The 27,424-nt window shown below is 44.0% G+C and overlaps 1 protein-coding gene across 1 annotated transcript in view; it reads left to right on the top strand.

Moving 5' to 3' along the window:
* The first annotated feature begins 206 nt into the window (after nucleotides 1–206).
* The window catches only part of onecut2 (one cut homeobox 2), a 44,039-nt gene continuing 16,821 nt past the window's right edge, over nucleotides 207–27,424 (top strand). The window contains exon 1 of the mRNA XM_002934443.5: nucleotides 207–1,935. Within this exon, the coding sequence (XP_002934489.3) occupies nucleotides 831–1,935 (1,105 nt within the window). The 5' untranslated portion in view covers nucleotides 207–830. The remainder of the gene's footprint in view (nucleotides 1,936–27,424) is intronic.

Genomic DNA, 27,424 nt, shown 5'->3' with positions numbered 1-27,424 from the left:
CGTGTTAACCCCTTCTCACCCGCTGTGTGTGACTACTAACACCAATGACTGTGCTCCAATCAGTATTTAAACCAATTCAGACCGCTCGGTGTATCCATACAATCGCACAAAGAGCAACTGATACATTGGACAATCGCAAGCGTCTCTCTGCAACAATGTATCGCTGACACAGACTACAGGATCAAAGCGCTGCCAGACCTATCCCCCCACATACAGCTACAGAAGTCGGGGCTACTTTGTCGTACCATAATAAAGGGGCAGTTGATTGGATTCTTGCTTGCCCCCCATCCTTGCAGCAAACACTGGAGCAATGTGAGTAGGGAGAAGCTCAAACCAAACTTAGCTGAGCCATCCCCGCCTCGCCCACTCTGATTGGCTGCCGAGCTCTTACTGCCAACTGTCACCGGACATCTGCCTCTTGCGACTGGCTGCTGCGTCTGTCTGCAAAGCCCACTGCGACCGCCTCCCCTTCTCCCGGAGAGCGAGTTAGGCTGCGCTTTCAGCAAAGCCCATTCTGGACAGCTCCGTCTCCCTGAGCAGAAGACGCCAGAGGAGTAGAGGGGTCGGACATGGCGAGGAGCAGCGGCAGCGACAGGAATCGGTGATCGGCACATCCACCCCCCCAGCCCCCGGCCCCCCGACCCGCACTCAGCACTCACCCTCACAGCCACTCACCCTCACAGCCACTCACCCTCACAGCCACTCACCCTGACACCCACTCACCCTGACACCCACTCACCCTGACAGCCACTCACCCCCCTGTCAAACACCCAGAGGCCTTATACCCCCCTGCCCCCCATCCCCTAGGACCCCCGTACCCTATGGACTGAATGAAGACTGCCTACAACGCCTTTAGATGCCTAACCAAAGAGCTGGATGCCTGCGCCATGAATCCGGAGATGACAATGGACAGTCTGGCCAGTTTGCACGGTGGGACGAGCCATGAGCAGGATCTGATCAGTAGCCACAGCCCTCACCATCACCGGAGGCTCCACCAGGACCTGACCCCTCCATCCTCCCGCTCGGCCATGGTCTCCAGCATGGCTTCCATCCTGGACGGGGCTGGGGAGTACCGGCCTGAGCTGTCTATCCCCCTCCATCACGCCCTGAGTATGCCCTGCGACTCGTCGCCCCCCGGGATGGGCATGAGCAGCACCTACACCACCTTAACGCCACTCCAGCCTCTCCCACCCATCTCTACCGTGTCCGAGAAATTCCATCACCCCCATCATCACCCTCACCATCACCATCACCACCACCAGCGCCTGTCTGCCAATGTCAGCGGGAGCTTCACCCTCATGAGGGACGAGAGGGGCATCCCGGCCATGAACAACCTGTACAGCCCCTACAAGGACATGGGGATGGGTCAGAGCTTGTCCCCCCTGGCGGGGACCCCCCTGGGCAACGGCTTGGGATCCATCCACAACACCCAACAAAGCCTCCATAACTATGGACCTCCTGTTCATGACAAAATGCTCAGCCCAAACTTTGATGCCCACACCGCCATGCTGGCAAGGGGGGATCAGCACCTCTCCAGGGGCCTTGGCACCCCACCTTCCGCCATGATGTCCCACCTGAGCGGGATGCACCACCCTAGTCACCCAGGTCATGCCCAGACCCATGGGCCAGTGTTAGCCTCCAGCCGGGACAGGCCGCCCTCCTCCTCTGGCTCCCAGATGAACAGCTCTGGGCAACTAGAAGAAATCAACACCAAAGAAGTTGCCCAGAGGATCACAGCCGAGCTGAAGCGCTACAGCATCCCGCAGGCCATCTTTGCCCAAAGGGTCCTGTGCCGCTCCCAGGGGACCCTCTCCGACCTGCTAAGGAACCCCAAACCTTGGAGTAAACTCAAATCTGGCAGGGAGACCTTCAGGAGGATGTGGAAATGGCTGCAAGAACCCGAGTTCCAAAGAATGTCAGCTCTTCGGCTTGCAGGTGAGTTACAGAGCCCCCCCTACACCCCAATGAGCTTAGAAAGTGTCACTGGAGACCCCCCCAAAGTTTGTCCTTTGCAGCAGCAGCGACTCCATGGGAATATAATGTGGCTGTCATTAAGTGCATCTTCCATCCCACTCCTTTTAATTAGGAAACCAGCAAAGATAAGTATCAATTAATGCCGTGAATTTGATTACTTTACGGTTAAAAGTGGTTTCAGTTTGGATTTTATTGTAGCGGGGTTTATTGTCACTTGGGAATATTGGACTGTCCCTAGAACAAAAACAGGAGTTCTGTGCAGTCCTAGTTCTGGGGGTGCTGTGGCTTCTGGGGGTGCAGTGGCTTCTGGGGGGGCAGTGTTTGTTATCCCTGGTTCAAGTGTTTTATAGAAGGGTATGTGTTTTACTTTTAATGTGAGTTTTGGGCTTGAAGACCCCTGATACAATCACAGGGCAAACTATTGATTGTTGTTGGTTGGGGGGGGGATACTGTATATACACTGTATCTCTCATTGTGAAGTGATGCACCTCCTCTAGTGGCCAAAGCGGGAACTGCGCCTGTCTATTGTTCTGGAATTACAAGCTCTCATGAAGTCATCTCATAGCAAAGTCTCAGCCGTTTTCTTATTTTCCAGAACATGTGCAAGAATTTTTTCCCATGACATTTTTATCCTCATTCCATTTTTTTTTTATGCTGCTTTTAAATAACAAGAGGCGACAGCCAGTTTCCTCAGTGTGGAGGAGGGAATGTCAATTGGATGGAAACTGTTTCCTTATTGTATAATGATACAAAAAGTTACAATTCGTGATTGTTCCAATAATCGGAAAGATTCTGATTAAGACGAAAAACAAAAATAACCCCATGTTAATAGCAAATGCTATTGGCAATGATGATTTAACGGGATATTTTTAAAATACAATTGGACTTTTGGTTTAAGCATTTAACATAGTTATATTAAGTTCCTCTGCTGAACGGTTTCATTTTGTTATAATTATTACATTTATACCTGACCCCTGAATGAATGAGATTAATAGGAAACAGGTTAATTGATTTTTGTTTGTTTACTTATATGCATTAGTGTATTTAAGTCGGGTATTTACTGCCTTTTCTTATAAAAACTCGTTTCATATAAAGGGACCCGCATGTAATAATTAATTTATTGGAGGTGCCAGTGTTATTATAGAATGGGGCAGGCAGGCTTAGTGAGACTGGGTATAATAAGGGCAAATAGTAGCTTTCCTTTGGGCACTTCATTACTCTGGGCACAGAGGCCTGTTGGTTTGTGGAAGGGAAAACCTTGCTCAGTGCATTCTGATCACGTACAAACTTAACTACAATATAAGAGCTTTGAGCCTGATGAGCATATTACCTCCCTTGCAGCCAGTTCGCTTTGATTTCCTATTAAAACCAGTGCAGTAATACAGTGCCCCCCCTCCCAGCAGATGGTAGGTAATATTTTCCCCATCAACTGGACGCTTTTAGAATCAAGGAAATGAAATATACAGGGGCCCATAAATATTATATCTGCATTTCTATGGCAGAGGGTAGGAATTAAGGCTTTGTTTGACTGTCCTGGGGGCCCTTCTTCCCATAGGCAGGTTACTGGCTCATAATCTGTGCTGTGTAGCTACAGGGGATGGGGGGCTGCTGACAATTTCTAGCACTTATTATTGATACAAACCGGGGGTCTGTATAGACTGCTACTTTCACTTGCTCTTGGTTAAACAGGCAGAAGACTGGAGTCTGGGGTCTCAAGATCAGCCCCCAAGCTGGGAGACTCTTTCAAGGTGAGAGACGTTTGCAGGCTCAGTGTTCATGATGAATCCTCTTTGTTCATCCTCTATATGTGCTGGGGGGGGGGGGGTTTCTCTGGTTCTAGATTATATGCAAGTGGAACTTTAGATAGGGACAGACAATGCATAGATATCGATTTATAATTTATATATATAATATTATATAGATAGATAGATAGATAGATAAATATGTTAATGTATATATATATATAGAGAGAGAGAGAGAGAGGGGTATTATTATATATGTCTGTATATGTATATATACACATATATTAATATGTGTGTGTGTATATATATATATATATTTATATATATACACATATAGATAGATAGATAGATAGATAGATAGATAGATAGATATGTTAATATAAGTGTGTGTGTGTGTGTATATATATACACATATTAATATGTGTGTGTATATATATATATAGCTATATATCTATATATATATATATACACACACACATATAGATAGAAAGATAGATATACATATATATATGTGTGTTAATATATGTGTGTGTGTGTATGTATATATACACATATATTAATGTGTGTGTGTGTATGTGTCTATATATATATATATATATAACACCTATGAGGAAAAGGTATGGGGGTATTAAAAATTAAAAAAAAGGCAGAAGAAATAATCCAGGCAAATAGTGACAGGTTAGTGTCCTTTGGCCAAGTGTATTCATCAATCCCCCCTTTCGCTTATTCTGTATTTTGCTAGTGGATCTGACTTATCTGATTGATTTTTCTCAGATTACATCTGTTGAATATGCATTTGTTATCGAGTGATTCCTCCGGTTGTCATAATATTATAACGCCCCTTGTTTCACATTCTGCCCCACTTATATACCCGACCCTATAATTACCCCCCATAATGTGCGGATTTGGAATATTCAGAGCCAGGCTGCAATTTGTGGCTATTGAGGATTTGGCTGCTCGGAGAGGAGGAAGGTTCTTTAGTGGCTAAATAGGGGGATTAGGTGTTGCTACTGAATGATACTGTTAGCAATGCTGGGTGATTAGTAAGGAATATCCCATTATACACACCCGGCCTGCATTGTACGTGTGCCAGGGAATTATCATTAATACAAATGCGCAATTTACACACAAACGCGCAATTCCAAACAGACAAAAGACAAGCATTTCCATACTGAAATATACATACAAATATACAGACTGCAAAAGTATTTTTTCTTTGAAAAATCTGTTCATGTTACTGTGTATATTTCCTCTTATTGCAGGTTTTTTTGTCCCGGTTTTTAATAATATTAAAAAATATTACGTGTTCAGTAGCATTCTATAAATAAATAGGTGCATAAAAGCATATATATAAATAGTAAATCACAGAGTCAATACTGGGGGTTTATTATGCACCGAGCTCAGAGTGAAAATAAATGATTAAAATTAAGATTTCCCGATTTCATAGGGAGAGGAAACCAAAAAATTGGGGGATTTGTGGCCAAACTGTATAATATTCAGTGCTTTCCATAGAACACAGAGCAAACAGAATTAGGGGAGAAATATTTGAACTAAAGTTTATTTCGGATTTTTTTTATACATAGTCCAGTGAAGCAGTCGCACAATAGGCCCAGGGGGTGCAGGAGTATTGGGGTGAGGGCCTGACCAGTGACTGGTTCATCAGGATCAATGTCGTGCCACGTCTCTGCTTTATGGCATTTATTTCTTGCGTCTGTCTGTGGTACAGATTTCAGGAAAAAAAATGAACTTTTTGGTTTATATTTGTCTCCTACTGCCTATATTTAGTCTCGGTTTTATCCGATTTTTAAACTCTAGGCGGTTTTTATTTTCATAAATAATAATTTTTATATTTTTATAATTATTAAAGAGAAGGTGAAATTTTATGTGTGTGCCTCAGTCCCCCTTTTATAAATTACATTGATTCGAGATTATTAATAACAAGGTAGACGGTAGATAAATAGTTGACGAGCATAATAGGTAGATAGATAGATAGATGATAGATAGATAGATAGATAGATAGATGATAGATAGACAGATAGATAGATCGATGCTTATAGATAAAGGAAAGAGAGAAAGAGTATATAACCAAATAACTAACTTGTACTAGACAAACATAGATACTTAAATAGAAAGATTATATAGGAACATTGATTAGTAGAAATAGACAATAGAGAGACAGAGGTAGAGAGATTGATAATAGATAGATAGATAGATGATAGATAGATAGATACATAGATAGATAGATACATAGATAGTTAGATAGATAGATAGATAGATGATAGATAGATACATAGATAGATAGATACATAGATAGTTAGATAGATAGATAGATAGATAGATAGATAGATAGATGATAGATTTTGAAGAGAGAGAGTATATAACCAATGAACTAACTTGTGCTAGACAAAGATACACAACAAGAGCGATGAAAAAAGGAAAACTGATTAGTAAAAATAGATAATAGAGAGACAGAGGGAGATCGATCAATAGATAATAGATAGATGATAGATAGATAGATAGATGATAGATAGAAATTTGGAGGGATAATGTATTGTTTTCTTACAATAATATGAATCCGAATGATTTTATTAACATTTTTTACCCTGGTTATTACAGTTATAAGGGTATCATTTGCCATTGTGCAGATCTGGTAAATACAATTCTGCGTTATTAAATTAAATTGATAAGGAATATTTGTATTTGGTATTGGGAAGGAAAGTGAAAGTGAGCGCAAACGGATTCAGTTGGCAATCACACAGTAAATCTGTTTCCATACTGGGGGTACTGGGGGTATTGGGGCGCTCAGACTGGCCGCTATGATGGGGTGTCCCAGTCTCCCACATTTCTGTACAGGAGCCAATCGATCCTCATCATGTTGGGAAGATTAATAGAAACCTCTTTACTGCTACACAAGGAGAGGAAGGTGCGGACCCAGTTCCCATTGATCTGGAATGTGATCTGCCTGGTTTCCAGTAAAGAGAGGAGCTGGGCTTCCCAGCACAGAGCTGCCAGTCCCTCCCCCACCCAGCTCCTCTCCCTGACACTTCCAGTCCCGCTAAGCATTCTGGGATAGAAGAGAAGCCAAGGGGTCTCAGGAGCCCCGTCCCAGGCTCAGCTGCCCCCACAATGGGCCCGGATCCCTAATGCAGAGTTTGGGGCTGGATAGCCAGAGAGGTGATTGCTAATACCAGTCATTATTTGTACCTGTAATATTTCATTGGGACCTATTGGCATACTGGTAAAAATCTGTGAAAAATAATATAAAAGTTTTTTTTATCTATTTATCTGTCTACTCCTACCATTTCATACATCACTCTTTCTATGATTATTCTCATATATCTCTAACTTCATCTGGTTCCTTGTATCTACCCCACTATATACACCTCTCCCTCTGTATTTATGTCTCCATAATTATCTATTATCCATTTCTACCAATTTTTTATATTTAGTTATCTATATTTTTTAGAGTGCAATTTAAATATCTGCCTATATGCTCTCTTTCTCTCAGTTTTTCTTAATCTGTCTGTCTGTCTATTTATCTATCTATCTATGCATCTATCATCTATATCTATCTATCTATCATCTATCTATCTATCTATCTATCTATCATCTATCTATCTATCTATCTATCTATCATATATCTATCTTTCTATCCATCTATCTAGATGATAGATAAATAGATAGAAATATCGATAGATTTCTCTATCATCTCTTTCTGGATAGATAGATAGATGATAGATAGATAGATAGACAGACAGATAGATAGATACATAGGTAGATGATAGATAGACAGATAGATATATAGGTAGATAGACAGATAGATATATAGGTAGATAGACAGATAGATATATAGGTAGATAGACAGATAGATAGACAGACAGATAGATAGATACATAGGTAGATGATAGATAGACAGATAGATATATAGGTAGATAGACAGATAGATATCACTGCATTACGACACTGTATCTAAGCGTTAGGGTGACACTGTATGTAGAAGTCTACAAAGACGCCGAATCCCAGTAAGTTTCGATCTGTGGCCCAGTGTTGCTATATTGTTGCTATAGGGCCTGGGATGGGAATCGCACTGTCTGTGTCATTGGGTTGGGATTTTCCCCACATCAAATACACAAAGGCTGGGTCTGACTCTGTACAAAATATTTGCTTTATATGCAATACTTGCACTGTCGCACATTATTCCGTGCTGGTTCTGACTATGGAAAGTCCACAGTAGCTCAGCTACATACGGGATCTTTGTGTGTGTGGGAGCTCCGCGACGGCGGGACTGGGGCTCCGCACCTGCGGCTCAGTATAACAGCGCGGATGGGCCGGGACCGACACTGCTATTTGGGGGTTAAATACCCAGCGCTACTGGCACTTCTGAATGCCCCTCAGCCTGGAGCTTTCTTATATGCGAGTACATTGGGGGTTATATATATATATACATATTGAGTTGTTTTGTTACATGGCACCATATGCTTATAGATATATAAGGGGTTCGGAACCCCCCAGGCAGCCGATTTACCTGCGTCGTAGGGGACTATATGTGGGCCTGGAGCCTGTGCTGGTATGTACCAAATTAATACATACATGTGAATAGAATCTGTGTTCAGACAAACTGAAATGTGTGCTGAACATGTATGTAGGTCAGTAGGGAATGTGTGTATGTCTGTATGTATGTCTGTATGTAGGTCAGTAGGGAATGTGTGTATGGCCCATGTATGTCTCTATGTATGTCTGTATGTATGTCTGTATGCAGGTCAGTAGGGAATGTGTGTATGGCCCATGTATGTCTCTATGTATGTCTGTATGTATGTCTGTATGTAGGTCAGTAGGGAATGTGTGTATGGCCCATGTATGTCTCTATGTATGTCTGTATGTATGTCTGTATGTAGGTCAGTAGGGAATGTGTGTATGGCCCATGTATGTCTGTATGTATGTCTGTATGTATGTCTGTATGTAGGTCAGTAGGGAATGTGTGTATGGCCCATGTATGTCTCTATGTATGTCTGTATGTATGTCTGTATGTAGGTCAGTAGGGAATGTGTGTATGGCCCATGTATGTCTGTATGTATGTCTGTATGTATGTCTGTATGTAGGTCAGTAGGGAATGTGTGTATGGCCCATGTATGTCTCTATGTATGTCTGTATGTATGTCTGTATGCAGGTCAGTAGGGAATGTGTGTATGGCCCATGTATGTCTCTATGTATGTCTGTATGTATGTCTGTATGTAGGTCAGTAGGGAATGTGTGTATGGCCCATGTATGTCTCTATGTATGTCTGTATGTATGTCTGTATGTAGGTCAGTAGGGAATGTGTGTATGGCCCATGTATGTCTCTATGTATGTCTGTATGTATGTCTGTATGTAGGTCAGTAGGGAATGTGTGTATGGCCCATGTATGTCTCTATGTATGTCTGTATGTATGTCTGTATGTAGGTCAGTAGGGAATGTGTGTATGGCCCATGTATGTCTGTATGTATGTCTGTATGTATGTCTGTATGTAGGTCAGTAGAGAATGTGTGTATGGCCCATGTATGTCTGTATGTATGTCTGTATGTATGTCTGTCTGTAAATGTGTGGTGTGTGACATGTGTGGGCTGTATGTAAATAAATAAGAATATTCTATTAGTTATAGTGATAGGAGATAGCAAGGCTTTGCCTGATGTGTAATATAAGAATAAAGACACACAGAGCTACTTAGTAGCTATTACTTTTTCACTGCTACCAAAGCCAGAAAATCCCCTGCCATAGACAATACTGAGAATTGCCTCTGCTAAAACACACGTAGGGACAATTATAAGTAAATGATCAGCATTGTCTGTTTCTGTAGCTGCTACAAGTAACTCTGTGTGCCTTCGCCCTAAAGGTGCCCATACACGGGCCGATAGTAGCTGCCGATATGGGTCCCTTAGACCGATTTGGCAGGTAATCGGCCCGTGTATGGGCACTACCAATGCCGATACCTCCCCTGAAATCGGGCAGATCTCGTTCGGGCAGGTTAGAAAATCTAGTCGGATCGGGGACCGCATCGGCTCGTTCATGCGGTCCCCAGACTGACTTTTCCTATGCCCGTCGTTATAATTCGATCGTTTGGAAATCGCCAAACGAGTGGATCTTATGGTGTATGGGGACTTTTAGGCCCAGACTGCAATCTGAGAGCTGCTGTAAATTGCCATAAACTAATGCTTTGTATTGGGCCTGGGTGGTATTGTTTGAGCCTTTGTGCACTTGAAATGCCAGGGTCTATTTTAAATCCTGATCCAGACAGATGCTGTACATGTTTTTATTGTGTGCGTTTGGGCGTGTAATTTGCCGGCGCTATATAAATAAATGATGATGATGATGGTGTAATGTGTGTGAGTACACGTGTATGCAGTATATGTAGGTGTAATATGTGCGTAGTGTGTGAACATGTGTATGTGATAAGAATGCAGGTATGTATGCAGTATGTTGGGGCCTATGTAACGTGTGCACACGTGTATGTAAATAAAGGAGGGAGCCGGCGCTGCGTGCAGACTGACTGTCAGATAAGGGAATCAGGGCAGCGCTGGACTTTGCTTTCAGTAATGGGAGTGAGATGGTTCCCCCATGGGACAGCAGGGGAGGGACAGAGTGCAGAGGACGGGCCCCAAGCGCTGTGTGTGTGACTGAGAGATAAGCAGGGGGCGGCCAGGACTCTGGGCTCACTGGGCCTGACCTTTAACCCTGTCACTGCTGGAGTGAAGGACAAAGCTGGCAGCAAATGTACAGCCCACATCCCACTCTCTGTGCTCTGTATGTTCAACTGTAAGCTCTGCTGGCAAGTTAGACTGGTGGTTATGCACTCTTGGTACTGTAAGCTCTGCTGGCAAGTTAGACTGGTGGTTACGCACTCTTGGTACTGTAAGCTCTGCTGGCAAGTTAGACTGCTGGTTACACACTGTTGGTACTGTAAGCTCTGCTGGCAAGTTAGACTGGTGGTTATGCACTCTTGGTACTGTAAGCTCTGCTGGCAAGTTAGACTGCTGGTTACACACTGTTGGTACTGTAAGCTCTGCTGGCAAGTTAGACTGGTGGTTACGCACTCTTGGTACTGTAAGCTCTGCTGGCAAGTTAGACTGCTGGTTACGCACTCTTGGTACTGTAAGCTCTGCTGGCAAGTTAGACTGCTGGTTACACACTGTTGGTACTGTAAGCTCTGCTGGCAAGTTAGACTGGTGGTTACACACTCTTGGTACTGTAAGCTCTGCTGGCAAGTTAGACTGCTGGTTACGCACTCTTGGTACTGTAAGCTCTGCTGGCAAGTTAGACTGCTGGTTACACACTGTTGGTACTGTAAGCTCTGCTGGCAAGTTAGACTGCTGGTTACACACTGTTGGTACTGTAAGCTCTGCTGGCAAGTTAGACTGCTGGTTACACACTCTTGGTACTGTAAGCTCTGCTGGCAAGTTGGACTGCTGGTTACACACTCTTGGTACTGTAAGCTCTGCTGGCAAGTTAGACTGCTGGTTACACACTGTTGGTACTGTAAGCTCTGCTGGCAAGTTAGACTGGTGGTTACACACTGTTGGTACTGTAAGCTCTGCTGGCAAGTTAGACTGCTAGTTACACACTGTTGGTACTGTAAGCTCTGCTGGCAAGTTAGACTGCTGGTTATACACTCTTGGTACTGTAAGCTCTGCTGGCAAGTTAGACTGCTGGTTACACACTCTTGGTACTGTAAGCTCTGCTGGCAAGTTAGACTGCTGGTTATACACTGTTGGTACTGTAAGCTCTGCTGGCAAGTTAGACTGGTGGTTACACACTGTTGGTACTGTAAGCTCTGCTGGCAAGTTAGACTGCTGGTTATACACTGTTGGTACTGTAAGCTCTGCTGGCAAGTTAGACTGCTGGTTATACACTCTTGGTACTGTAAGCTCTGCTGGCAAGTTAGACTGCTGGTTACACACTCTTGGTACTGTAAGCTCTGCTGGCAAGTTGGACTGCTGGTTATACACTGTTGGTACTGTAAGCTCTGCTGGCAAGTTAGACTGCTGGTTATACACTGTTGGTACTGTAAGCTCTGCTGGCAAGTTAGACTGCTGGTTATACACTGTTGGTACTGTAAGCTCTGCTGGCAAGTTAGACTGCTGGTTATACACTCTTGGTACTGTAAGCTCTGCTGGCAAGTTAGACTGCTGGTTACACACTCTTGGTACTGTAAGCTCTGCTGGCAAGTTGGACTGCTGGTTACACACTCTTGGTACTGTAAGCTCTGCTGGCAAGTTAGACTGCTGGTTACACACTCTTGGTACTGTAAGCTCTGCTGGCAAGTTAGACTGCTGGTTATACACTGTTGGTACTGTAAGCTCTGCTGGCAAGTTAGACTGGTGGTTACACACTGTTGGTACTGTAAGCTCTGCTGGCAAGTTAGACTGCTGGTTATACACTCTTGGTACTGTAAGCTCTGCTGGCAAGTTAGACTGCTGGTTACACACTCTTGGTACTGTAAGCTCTGCTGGCAAGTTAGACTGCTGGTTATACACTGTTGGTACTGTAAGCTCTGCTGGCAAGTTAGACTGGTGGTTATACACTGTTGGTACTGTAAGCTCTGCTGGCAAGTTAGACTGCTGGTTACACACTCTTGGTACTGTAAGCTCTGCTGGCAAGTTAGACTGCTGGTTATACACTGTTGGTACAGCAGAGGTGACTGTGGCTGAATGGGATGTGACAGTCTCAATTAAACACTTATCCATTGATCTGCATGTGTGAGAGAGAGAGGCAAGTTAACCAGTGAATAGAATCCCTCTCCCATTTTATGCGCAGCCGGGGAAACCTTTCCCATCGATCCTATTGATGTTTTCTTTCCATTTCACAAAACCACACAGTTAAAGACCCCTCGTGTTCAATAGACCACCCTCTTGTGTCAAACACACCCAAAGTATGTGGCGTGCCAAGGCTTTCATTTGTGCTGGGAGGTCATTTCTTACAGGGTGTTGGGAATGTCCCACTGCTCCCAGCGAGCACTAATGTCACACTCACCGCTGGTCCCATTTCTCCCGGCTGTCACTTGAATAAGCACATTAACACCCTTCTATAGAATAGGCACACCTGCACCCTACTATAGAACAGGCACACCTGCACCCTACTATAGAACAGGCACACCTGCACCCTACTATAGAACAGGCACACCTGCACCCTACCATAGAATAGGCACACCTGCACCCTACCATAGAATAGGCACACCTGCACCCTACCATAGAATACGCACACCTGCACCCTACCATAGAATAGGCACACCTGCACCCTACCATAGAATACGCACACCTGCACCCTACCATAGAATAGGCACACCTGCACCCTACCATAGAATAGGCACACCTGCACCCTACCATAGAACAGGCACACCTGCACCCTACCATAGAACAGGCACACCTGCACCCTACCATAGAATAGAGACACCTGCACCCTACCATAGAATAGAGACACCTGCACCCTACCATAGAATAGGCACACCTGCACCCTACCATAGAACAGGCACACCTGCACCCTAGTATAAAACAGGCACACCTGCACCCTATCATAGAATAGGCACACCTGCACCCTACCATAGAATAGAGACACCTGCACCCTACCATAGAATAGGCACACCTGCACCCTACCTTAGAACAGGCACACCTGCACCCTAGTATAAAACAGGCACACCTGCACCCTACCATAGAACAGGCACACCTGCACCCAAGTATAGAACAGGCACACCTGCACCCAAGTATAGAACAGGCACACCTGCACCCTACCATAGAACAGGCACACCTGCACCCAAGTATAGAACAGGCACACCTGCACCCTAGTATAAAACAGGCACACCTGCACCCTACCATAGAACAGGCACACCTGCACCCTAGTATAAAACAGGCACACCTGCACCCTACCATAGAACAGGCACACCTGCACCCTACCATAGAACAGGCACACCTGCACCCTACCATAGAATAGGCACATCTGCACCCTAGTATAAAACAGGCACACCTGCACCCTACCATAGAACAGGCACACCTGCACCCTACCATAGAACAGGCACACCTGCACCCTACCATAGAACAGGCACACCTGCACCCTACCATAGAACAGGCACACCTGCACCCTACCATATAATAGGCACACCTGCACCCTACCATAGAACAGGCACACCTGCACCCTACCATAGAACAGGCACACCTGCACCCTAGTATAAAACAGGCACACCTGCACCCTACCATAGAACAGGCACACCTGCACACAAGTATAGAACAGGCACACCTGCACCCTACCATAGAACAGGCACACCTGCACCCAAGTATAGAACAGGCACACCTGCACCCAAGTATAGAACAGGCACACCTGCACCCTACCATACAATAGGCACACCTGCACCCTACCATAGAACAGGCACACCTGCACCCTACCATAGAACAGGCACACCTGCACCCTACCATAGAACAGGCACACCTGCACCCTACCATACAATAGGCACACCTGCACCCTAGTATAGAACAGGCATTATCCACCCCGCTAGGTAATGGTTTGCTTGTTAATGAGCCTATAGCTGGGAATACTCAGTCGTTCATTCTTGCTGGATGAGAAGTGGCGCCAGTGTGTGGGGTTTATGATGGAGTTTATCTGCCCGGGGAAAGGCAGGTATCTGTTTGTCTTACACAGTTCAAAGGCTAACGTTCCACTCTGTATAAATGTACACAGAGTAATTTCCCAGGGCCTGAACATGATCAGATATTCGCTTGTGCCGGTGTTCTGGGGACAAATACTCTTAGCAGCACTGCATTGGGGGGAAGCGCCTCTCAGTTATGGGTGGGAGCTGCCATATGGTTATTGTCCTACTCTGTGTGCATATATTTATAGTCAGCATTTATATACATTGGATGCTGCCATATTGTTTGCTTTACAGCGTACTATATAAGGGTATAGTTTATTGTGTGTACAAGGCATTCCGTCTTTGCATAGTTGTTTTTGTATTGAAATTCTGCCGAACAGATACTACAATGCAGGGTACGGTTGGCTGGTTCAGCAAGTGATTGTAACTGGGCCCATCTTATGTAGTGAAAGGGGCCAAGAGATGAATCATGTTTATAGAAAGGAAGGCTATTTCTGCCTTAATATGGTCAGTGATGTCTAATATCCTTATCATTTACAGTAGGGGGTACATTATCCCTTATAATACTTGAGTGATACTCAGAGTTCCCTGTATAACTCAGCCTGCAGCCTTGTGCCTTTATATGGCACAGAACCCCTCAGTGACTGATAATATCCTTATCATTTACAGTAGGGGGTACATTATCCCTTATAATACATGAGTGATACTCAGAGTTCCCTGTATAACTCAGCCTGCAGCCTTGTGCCTTTATATGGGCACAGAACCCCTCAGTGACTGCTAATATCCTTATCATTTACAGTAGGGGGTACATTATCCCTTATAATACATGAGTGATACTCAGAGTTCCCTGTATAACTCAGCCTGCAGCCTTGTGCCTTTATATGGGCACAGAACCCCTCAGTGACTGCTAATATCCTTATCATTTACAGTAGGGGGTACATTATCCCTTATAATACATGAGTGATACTCAGAGTTCCCTGTATAACTCAGCCTGCAGCCTTGTGCCTTTATATGGGCACAGAACCCCTCAGTGACTGCTAATATCCTTATCATTTACAGTAGGGGGTACATTATCCCTTATAATACATGAGTGATACTCAGAGTTCCCTGTATAACTCAGCCTGCAGCCTTGTGCCTTTATATGGGCACAGAACCCCTCAGTGACTGCTAATACCCTTATCATTTACAGTAGGGGGTACATTATCCCTTATAATACATGAGTGATACTCAGAGTTCCCTGTATAACTCAGCCTGCAGCCTTGTGCCTTTATATGGGCACAGAACCCCTCAGTGACTGCTAATATCCTTATCATTTACAGTAGGGGGTACATTATCCCTTATAATACATGAGTGATACTCAGAGTTCCCTGTATAACTCAGCCTGCAGCCTTGTGCCTTTATATGGGCACAGAACCCCTCAGTGACTGCTAATATCCTTATCATTTACAGTAGGGGGTACATTATCCCTTATAATACATGAGTGATACTCAGAGTTCCCTGTATAACTCAGCCTGCAGCCTTGTGCCTTTATATGGGCACAGAACCCCTCAGTGACTGCTAATATCCTTATCATTTACAGTAGGGGGTACATTATCCCTTATAATACATGAGTGATACTCAGAGTTCCCTGTATAACTCAGCCTGCAGCCTTGTGCCTTTATATGGGCACAGAACCCCCCAGTGACTGCTAATATCCTTATCATTTACAGTAGGGGGTACATTATCCCTTATAATACATGAGTGATACTCAGAGTTCCCTGTATAACTCAGCCTGCAGCCTTGTGCCTTTATATGGCACAGAACCTCTCAGTGACTGCTAATATCCTTATCATTTACAGTAGGGGGTACATTATCCCTTATAATACATGAGTGATACTCAGTGTTCCCTGTATAACTCAGCCTGCAGCCATGTGCCTTTATATGGTCACAGAACCCCTCAGTGACTGCTAATATCCTTATCATTTACAGTAGGGGGTACATTATTTCTATAATACAGCATCTATGTGGCCTGTTATTTCTTTTTATTTTACAAGAGAGGCTACATTACTCCCTATAAATATTATATAAGAGCTTTATGCCAGTATATTTCCAATACACAATGAATATGCTTTAGACAAGTGTTCCATATGGAGGGAGAGACTAAGCATTAGATGGGAGACCACTTGTTTAATTGTGGGGCTAGTGGCCCTGTGGGTGCACTTCACACTGTCTGGAGCGTGGGTGCTGGGTGGGGGTCACTGAGAGTGCTAGTGGCAATAATGGCAGCAGGGGGAATGACACTGCTCCTAATCGCAGGCTTTGTGCTGCTCTCGCTGAAAAGATTCCATCAATTATTTACATTCTCACATTGCTGATTCACATCGGGTTGGGCGAACTGATTAATCCCACCAGAGACATTAATTACCAATCTGTGCTAAGGGAAGCAGGTCGGGGGGGGCTCAGGCCTCAATATTCAGCTGCCCACAGGTCTCCGGCTTTGGAGGGCTACTGGCCCAGTATGGATACATGGGGGGGGGGGGGGCAAGGAGGGTCCAGAATACACAATAGGTCACATCCACTTGGAACTGACTTCTCTTGGCCTCTTTGTAAGGAAAACAAACCTAGGCAACATCGCCACCAACTGGCCACATCATGACATGATCTTTTTATCTCTTCTCCCTGCCGGCAGCTACTGGAAATGTTGCTTTGTTTAGAGGAATGTCCATCCCAAAAAAAAACAGTTTTGACAAAAGAAAAAATGTCATTTCTTTACATTCTTTATTTATGGCATTAAAGTTTTTATCTAAATGCAGTTACAATTAAAAGCAGCATTTGTTTGTACTTCACACAGGTGGTTGTGACGCTTTAGTCATTTTCTCCACAATGCCTTGCGTATGGCATGTATTTGTGATCCCATGTGTTCTAGATGCATTATATGTACAACTGGCACTGTATTTATGCCTCCATGTGTTCTGGGTTAATATACCTGAAATTGCCACTGATTTTATCCTGCTATTTGTTCTGGGGTATTATACATGGAATTGGCACTGTATTTATCCTGCTGTGTGTTCTGGGGTATTATACATGGAATTGGCACTGTATTTATCTGCTGTGGGTTCTGGGGTATTATACATGGAATTGGCACTGTATTTATCTGCTGTGGGTTCTGGGGTATTATACATGGAATTGGCACTGTATTTATCCTGCTGTGTGTTCTGGGGTATTATACATGGAATTGGCACTGTATTTATCCTGCTGTGTGTTCTGGGGTATTATACATGGAATTGGCACTGTATTTATCCTGCTGTGTGTTCTGGGGTATTATACATGGAATTGGCCCTGTATTTATCCTGCTGTAGATTCTGTTGTATTATACATGGAATTGGCCCTGTATTTATCCTGCTGTAGATTCTGTTGTATTATACATGGAATTGGCACTGTATTTATCCCACTGTGGGTTCTGGGGTATTATACATGGAATTGGCACTGTATTTATCCTGCTGTGGGTTCTGGGGTATTATACATGGAATTGGCACTGTATTTATCCTGCTGTGGGTTCTGGGGTATTATACATGGAATTGGCACTGTATTTATCCCGTTGTGTCTTCTGGGGTATTATACATGGAATTGGCACTGTATTTATCCTGCTGTGTGTTCTGGGGTATTATACATGGAATTGGCACTGTATTTATCCTGCTGTGTGTTCTGGGGTATTATACATGGAATTGGCACTGTATTTATCCTGCTGTGTGTTCTGGGGTATTATACATGGAATTGGCACTGTATTTATCCTGCTGTGTGTTCTGGGGTATTATACATGGAATTGGCCCTGTATTTATCCTGCTGTAGATTCTGTTGTATTATACATGGAATTGGCCCTGTATTTATCCTGCTGTAGATTCTGTTGTATTATACATGGAATTGGCACTGTATTTATCCCACTGTGGGTTCTGGGGTATTATACATGGAATTGGCACTGTATTTATCCTGCTGTGGGTTCTGGGGTATTATACATGGAATTGGCACTGTATTTATCCTGCTGTGGGTTCTGGGGTATTATACATGGGATTGGCACTGTATTTATCCCGTTGTGTCTTCTGGGGTATTATACATGGATCTGACCCGGGAACAAAACAAAGGAATCTGTGCAGAAAATGCTGTTAATAAACCTCCCTAAAGACAAAGCTCACCCTCGGCCTATGAGCACGAGATTACTGAAGGGCTCCGTTCCATTTACTAGGGCAGATAAAATGATCCCTCCTCGATAGTTGCACTTAATCGCTTGCAGCTTACTCGCCGCCCGTAAAGGAGTGCCTGATAAGCAGTTCCTTTCCATTTTGCAAATTAAAACTGTGAAGTCAAAGAAGAATAATGACCTCGTTCTTGGGATAAAAAGGGGACGCAATCGCCACCGACGTTTTATAACCCTCATTTCAAAGAGAGCCGCGCAGTTTTATGGCACATTGGAGGCCGTCCTTTCCTACAGTCCTATCTTTGAAGGCAGTGTCAGTTTGCTTAGTGTGGCTTACTTAACCTTTTTATTTAGGCCTCACCATGCAGCAGTGCTGTAAACACTGGTTTTCAAACCCTTGGCTTCCAATGAAGAGCTCATGAATCTCTCCGTGGCCCTTTTTATCTTTCAGGCTGGGGTTCCCTAGGGCTCCCAAATGCGAGTGCTGCTTTGGAACAGGAAGCCAAACGACTGGCAGGAAATGGGTTTCTTTTAGGAAGCAAATAAAGGGACTCCATCTTGTTAAAAATTCAAGTAAATAGCATTTTTACAGCGCTTCCTTTTTGTTTTTCACGTCGCAAATAAAGCCTTTTTTATTGTTGCGATGGCGTCCATTAAGACACCACTGGACTCATGTATTAACTCCACCCCTCGCCACACAAGGGCCACACAAGGGCCACACAAGGGCCGCACAAGGGCCGCACCATGGCCGACGGTAGGGAGAGCTAGCAGCCCGACGACACCGAGCATTCTGGTTTTGTAGTAATTCAATATCTTTCAAAATTTGGCATGATAATCTGCCTCATATAAATTATTCAAAGTGCATAAATCCCAGGCTTAAAGTCCAGATGTATACTTATAATTCCCTTATCACATCATTAATTTAGCTCAGAGGGAACTGCATGTTTTAGGATAAGGCAAGCTGGAAGGCCTGGCAAGATGCTAGCGTTCCTCTCTGAATACAGAATAATAGTAAAATATACACAATAAAGTAACTACCAACAACAGCGGCCAATCTGCACAATCACTGCTGCTGCTAAAGGGCAACTAAACACCCGAGAACAGTGCAAAATGGGCAGCTTACAGTCTGCACCAAATTATTTTTCATAAAAGATTTATTATTCCTTTGTAAACACTATTGAGCCTTTTTTTGATAGCTTAATTACCATGGTTGTAATGATCGTTAATAACATCGCTTTGAAGGCTGGGAGATAAGAGAAGGTAAAAAGCGCTTGTGTGTTTTTATATCTTGTTGTGTAAACAAATGCTGGGCCGGCTGTGCGCTGATGTAAGGGAACAAAGGGCAACTGACTCACGGACTATTTTTGGGGGAAACCAAGCGACAATCACGTGTTTTATGGTTTTTAAGCTGGCCATATGCAGCCTGATAAAATCTGCAGCCCCTCCGGACCAAGTTGGCAGCTTGTTGGCCTTAAAAATATGTGATTCTAATTAGGTCTCTCAGGCCCAACTGGCTAAAAAGTGTCCAGATATTGATTTAAAAATCCCACAAGGCGAGGGCCACATTGATTCCTTAAAGCAGTCTTCTCCCAATAGTTTTCCATAGGACCAAGGTTGTATTTATATATAGGCACCCATGGGCCTCGGCATAGGGCAGCACCTTTAGGGGGGCTGTCCATGGGTGCCTATAGATTGGGGGGGGAAAAGGAAATGCTATAGAAAAAAATCCCCCGTCCGCTGCTGGAGAATGTGGTCAAACTGGTGGCACAGTGCTGCCCATGATCCGATTGCCAAAGAAAGGGGTAGTCCTATTGGCTAAGGGGGGAACCAGAAGAAGTTATAGCCCTGCATAGGACCCCAGCATAATCCAATTTGGTTAATATCCACTTATAATGCACAAGAGAAATAAATATCCTGTAAATGATATCCTTATAAATAGTGTTTAGTGATGTCAACAGTAATAATCAGAGCTTAGTGATGTCATTTCTGTCACATGACTCAGTAAAACATGTATTATAATAAATTATGTACCCCCTGTTGTAAAATATGAGGATATTAGAAGTCACTTTGGAGTTCCATGACCTTTATAAAGGCACTCGGCCTACAGCCTTGTAGTTTTATATGGTCATGGAGTTCCTCAGTGACTTTTAATATCCTTATATTTTACAATAGGGGGTAAATAATTCACTATATACTGACCTCACCAAGCAAGCAGAGCTTAATTTGTAGATTGTGCTGTGTCTGTATATAACCACTGTATTATCTAATTCCCATAATGCTTCTCTCAGAGCTCTCCCACCACTCTTGGCCAAACACAACTCCTCCGGGGGGCTTTTGGCACTGCATTGGGTCAGTACAACCTATTTTAAATGAAATCTTGGACTGAAGAGATTCCAGTCAGACAAGCTGGAGTATCTGATGTTTCTGGCCCCCGGCTGAGCAGTCTATTTGGTAATCTCACTATGGGCCAGCTTCTGAAAGCCTGAATCCCAGCATTTGTAGCCATATTGAATGGTGCTCCATGTCGGCCGGCGTGATGACTTGATAGAGGAATGTGACTATTTGCCTCTTGTATTAATAAGCAGCCAGCCTATATATTGTGCAATGTATCTCTGCAGCCTTGAGAAAACAATTCAGCGTTGCACTTTCTGTTTAATCAATTGAATTAGATCAACCACAAACGAGCGGCGTATTTGTGTAACATGCAGAACATCCCATGCAAATGCCAATGCAATCTCCCGAGGACGCAGCTCGTCAGCCTTGCTATTTATGTACTGATTCTGCAATTCCAATTCATCACAACCCATAGACTTCCCTTAGTAATCACTTCCCAAGCAGCTTCTAAGGGGCAAAGACACACAGAGCTACTAGTAGCAGCTACTAAAATAGACAATGCTGATCATTTACTGATAACTGTCTCTACGTGTGTTTTAGCAGAGGCAATTCTCAGTATTGTCTATGGCAGGGGATTTTCTGGAGTCAAGTAGCTGCTACTAAGTAGCTCAGTGTGTCTTCACCCTAAGGGACAAAGACTAGTAGCTAATGCCCCACTAGTCATCAGCAATAGTACTGAGTGTAGTATGTAGTTGCCCTTTAATCAGATCAGACTTTGTCCGGTACAGGGACTAGTCATAGAAATACGCTGAGGATTTGTCCTGAATCGGAGCAGATGGCCGGGCCGGAGACACAACATATGTGTTTTTAAGGGACTCTAATGCTCAAAACTAATTGTTGGTGTGTGAGGGAGCCAGTTGTGGCATTTCCAGCGATGTATATAAAGCCTCGCTCCTCGCAGCTTGTGAGATATCAGATTGCTTTCGCTCTTTGGCTGTCGATATTCTTATTAACCCTTTCTCAGGCAGTGCCTCTTTCCATCTGAATCCATTTCTTCAACTCGGTCTGTTCGACTATATATAGCTTTTAGATTTCAATTTAGCAACATTTTGATAAAAATCCATTTGTGAATGTTACCAGCTACTACCCTATTAGATAGGAGCATGTGGTGCTTTAACCATGCAAAAATATTGTTAATTATTTATATGCTAATAAGGCAATACTTCTGCCAAGGAAATCCTGTATGGCTGCTCCAACTTGTATCTATAGATCTACCTATGAACAAATGGAATCTCATGCCACAGTCCCTTCCCAGAGGCTATTATCCCCCCCCTGCTACTATAGGCACCATCTCTCCCTACTATACCTGCTATCCCACAGCCACAGTCCCTTCCCAGAGGCTATTATCCCCCCACTGCTACTATAGGCACCATCTCTCCCTACTATACCTGCTATCCCACAGCCCCAGTCCCTTCCCAGAGGCTATTATCCCCCCACTGTTACTATAGGCACCATCTCTCCCTACTATACCTGCTATCCCACAGCCCCAGTCCCTTCCCAGAGGCTATTATCCACCCACTGTTACTATAGGCACCATCTCTCCCTACTATACCTGCTATCCCACAGCCCCAGTCCCTTCCCAGAGGCTATTATCCACCCACTGTTACTATAGGCACCATCTCTCCCTACTATACCTGCTATCCCACAGCCCCAGTCCCTTCCCAGAGGCTATTATCCCCCCACTGTTACTATAGGCACCATCTCTCCCTACTATACCTGCTATCCCACAGCCCCAGTCCCTTCCCAGAGGCTATTATCCACCCACTGTTACTATAGGCACCATCTCTCCCTACTATACCTGCTATCCCACAGCCCCAGTCCCTTCCCAGAGGCTATTATCCCCCCACTGCTACTATAGGCACCATCTCTCCCTACTATACCTGCTATCCCACAGCCCCAGTCTCTTCCCAGGGGCTATTATCCCACTGCTACTATAGGCACCATCTCTCCCTACTATACCTGCTATCCCACAGCCCCAGTCCCTTCCCAGAGGCTATTATCCCCCCACTGCTACTATAGGCACCATCTCTCCCTACTATACCTGCTATCCCACAGCCCCAGTCCCTTCCCAGAGGCTATTATCCCCCCACTGCTACTATAGGCACCATCTCTCCCTACTATACCTGCTATCCCACAGCCCCAGTCCCTTCCCAGAGGCTATTATCCCCCCACTGCTACTATAGGCACCATCTCTCCCTACTATACCTGCTATCCCACAGCCCCAGTCCCTTCCCAGGGGCTATTATCCCACTGCTACTATAGGCACCATCTCTCCCTACTATACCTGCTATCCCACAGCCCCAGTCCCTTCCCAGAGGCTATTATCCCCCCACTGCTACTATAGGCACCATCTCTCCCTACTATACCTGCTATCCCACAGCTCCAGTCCCTTCCCAGAGGCTATTATCCCACTGCTACTATAGGCACCATCTCTCCCTACTATACCTGCTATCCCACAGCCCCAGTCCCTTCCCAGAGGCTATTATCCCCCCACTGCTACTATAGGCACCATCTCTCCCTACTATACCTGCTATCCCACAGCCCCAGTCCCTTCCCAGGGGCTATTATCCCACTGCTACTATAGGCACCATCTCTCCCTACTATACCTGCTATCCCACAGCCCCAGTCCCTTCCCAGAGGCTATTATCCCCCCACTGCTACTATAGGCACCATCTCTCCCTACTATACCTGCTATCCCACAGCTCCAGTCCCTTCCCAGAGGCTATTATCCCACTGCTACTATAGGCACCATCTCTCCCTACTATACCTGCTATCCCACAGCCCCAGTCCCTTCCCAGAGGCTATTATCCCACTACTACTATAGGCACCATCTCTCCCTACTATACCTGCTATCCCACAGCCACAGTCCCTTCCCAGAGGCTATTATCCCCCCACTGCTACTATAGGCACCATCTCTCCCTACTATACCTGCTATCCCACAGCCCCAGTCCCTTCCCAGAGGCTATTATCCCCCCACTGCTACTATAGGCACCATCTCTCCCTACTATACCTGCTATCCCACAGCCCCAGTCCCTTCCCAGAGGCTATTATCCCCCCACTGCTACTATAGGCACCATCTCTCCCTACTATACCTGCTATCCCACAGCCCCAGTCCCTTCCCAGAGGCTATTATCCCCCCACTGCTACTATAGGCACCATCTCTCCCTACTATACCTGCTATCCCACAGCCACAGTCCCTTCCCAGAGGCTATTATCCCCCCACTGCTATTATAGGCACCATCTCTCCCTACTATACCTGCTATCCCACAGCCACAGTCCCTTCCTAAAGGGCCTTATCCCAGAGCTACTACAGACACATTCAAGTGGTTAATATCTGCTATGTTACTACTACTATATGTGGGGCCCAGGGCACTTGTCCCTGCTTAAACCACATAGAGAGAGCCTCCGGCCAATGAATGTCTTGTGAGGGCCAGTTGGAAGAAGATTGCATTCATAGCCCAAAGAATTCTGAATGTTATGATTTCCATCTATCAAATAGGTCACATGATTCATCATTGAACCCCAGGCAGCTATTGGTCAGGGAGGCTACATTGTCTGACCAATAAGCTTCTCACTTGATTACGAGTTGGCAAGCAGTGTTGATACATATATGCGCACCTAACCAAAGGCAGTTCCGTAACAGTTTGCAGGATTTATTTGCAGAACAAAGTGGCTCAATAAGGTAATGGCGTTAATGTTTCAGAAATCTCACTAAGCTTCTTTTAGTTCTGTCTCAGGTTGCATATTGTACTAATTGAGCAATCAGATTAAGTTTAATTACTGCTCACATTTACACCATGATGACTTTCCCATAGTCATTTCATTGCTAAAATCAATTCAATTAAACATTTTTTTGTATGATTGGATCTGTGTACAAGATACTGTGGGTTCTTTTCCATCTCAGACAAGTGCATTTTATTGACGTTGAAGGAAATACACAAACCGGCCGAGAAGGAATGTTCTACTTTGCACCGATAGTACAGGTATCGGACCCCTTATTTGGAAACCCATTATCCAGAAAGTTCCGAATTATGGAAAGAGCATCTCCCATAGATCCCAACTAAGATATAATTACCCCTTATTGGGGGCAGAACAATCCTATTGGGTTTATTTAATGGTTAAATGATTCCCTTTTCTCTGTAATAATAAAACAGTACCTGTACTTGATCCCAACTAAGATATAATTACCCCTTATTGGGGCAGAACAGCCCTATTGGGTTTATTTAATGGTTAAATGATTCCCTTTTCTCTGTAATAATAAAACAGTACCTGTACTTGATCCCAACTAAGATATAATTACCCCTTATTGGGGGCAGAACAGCCCTATTGGGTTTATTTAATGGTTAAATGATTCCCTTTTCTCTGTAATAATAAAACAGTACCTGTACTTGATCCCAACTAAGATATAATTACCCCTTATTGGGGGCAGAACAGCCTATTGGGTTTATTTAATGGTTAAATGATTCCCTTTTCTCTGTAATAATAAAACAGTACCTGTACTTGATCCCAACTAAGATATCTTGAATCCTTATTGGAGGCAAAACAATCCTATTGGGTTTAATTCATGTTTAAATTATTTTTTTTAGTAGACTTAAGGCAGTAGATCCAAATTACGGAAAGATCCCTTATCCAGAAAACCCCAGGTCCCGAGCACTCTGGATAATGGGTCCCATACCTGTATATGGATTGACTTCCTATTCATTCCATTAATCAGCTATATTATACGTTATTATGCAACATTTACGTTTCTCTTGGTGAGATGAAGCTTGCAACAGTTGCGCCAGTATTGTGCCCCTGCTCCATGTTAATCTGCACCCTTGACTGGTGGCAAAGTTTACATGGGAAATAGTTGATGGTAAAGTCCAGTCTTGATGCGCATTGCTCAGACACAAGAGTTAAGCTGGCCATGCATTGAAAGGTCCAATCGTTGGGCAAAGTTGCCAAACAAGTGTATCTTTTTCCCAATATGCCCACCTTGAGGTGGGTGATTCCAGACTGATTTGATCATTTGGCCCTAAGGAAAACTATCGGATCACAATGATGGTGATACTTACCATCAGATCGAGAACCGCATCAACAATGAGATTTTTAAACCTGGACGATTTTCGGGTAGGCCCATTGGAGTGCCCCATTCATGGGCAAATAAGCTGCCGACGTGGACTCAAGGAGTTGAACTGGCAGCTAAAATCTGCCCACCTAAGGGCATTGCTATTATATGGATTAAGTACAGGACTGCCTTACAGCCAACAGAACTGTGATCTGCTCCGCTCTATGCATTATGAACCCAGCACAAAGTGTGGAGTTCAGCCATTTTTTTTAGATGCAAGTGCTTTGTGGGTGACACTAATTTTGCACCATTTTTTTGCCCATCCCTTTACCCTTCACCAAATGAATGGTGGCTAAGCATAAAGTGCCTATATAGCTGAGTACCTAGCTGTATGGTACATACCCCCTATAAAGTGCTACAAATGCATGCTGATGTATGTCTGTAGAAGCAAAAACATGGGTTCACCCAGGAGCTCTTTGAATTTCTATTACTGTTTCAATTTCAAGCCACCAATGTAGCCATAAATAAATTAAGCCAAATGACATTTAATCAGAAATTCGGGGTGGCTTATCTGCAGCTCTGTGCAAGTGAACTTCGCTTTTGCCCTCCCTACCAAAGGAAAAGTCCCAGCTTCATTAAATTAAGCCGTTTATTTCAAATAATTCCAACCTGGCATCTGTTGCAGATATGTAAAATGGCAGTCCAATCCCAGAATTCCTCCTATAGTATATTGGGATGATAGTAATTGTAGTTCAGCAATTTAATATATTGAAAGAAAGATAATGCTTATGTCTGAAATGTGTTTAGAATATGTAATATGAGTATCCAAAGTAAGTGACGGCATATCGACGATATATTTTTAGATTGACGCTATGACGGTTTTTCTGCCATGCCACATGCTGTTTATGACTTGTTAAATGGCTTGTCAGATTTATGTTCAGCGTTCGGCCAGGCAAGGCAGGAAAGCACTGTTAAGTGCTTCATAAATTTATTAGTCCTTAAAGCCAGAACGCGAGATCTTCTGGCTTTGCACCATGGGTAATATTGCTGAAACCTTCCATAAAACAGGTTACAATCTGATTATTCCTTGGGGGGAGGCTTCATACAGTTCATACCCTCATTCCTACACATTGAGATGCTACAGGATCCATCCTGCTTTGGTTGTTTACGTCTAGTCTCCAAGGGATGTTTGGGTCATATTCTTCTGGTTATCTCGAGGCTGTCTTGCAGGCTAATCATCTGATCACTTGGTCTTTTCTCTCTTATATAATCATTTTTAATTATGGTTTTGTTCTAATTCTTACTAGAATTTATTAAGAATGAAAAGCAGCTGAATGCATTTCACAAAGGGAAAAACAATATAATTGCATGGAAATAGGAATATTGTGGATTTTTGTGCTCCAGTTATCTACTGATATAGGGTAAGAACATGAATGTGTGTCCCCTGTAAGGATCCAGTGTAGGAATTGGAATGCATGTACTACAAG

The sequence above is a fragment of the Xenopus tropicalis genome, chromosome 1, assembly GCF_000004195.4.
Source record: "Xenopus tropicalis strain Nigerian chromosome 1, UCB_Xtro_10.0, whole genome shotgun sequence".
NCBI lineage: Eukaryota > Metazoa > Chordata > Amphibia > Anura > Pipidae > Xenopus > Xenopus tropicalis.
The sequence above is the reverse complement of the archived record's forward strand: the minus strand, read 5'-3'. Positions and strand labels throughout refer to the sequence as shown.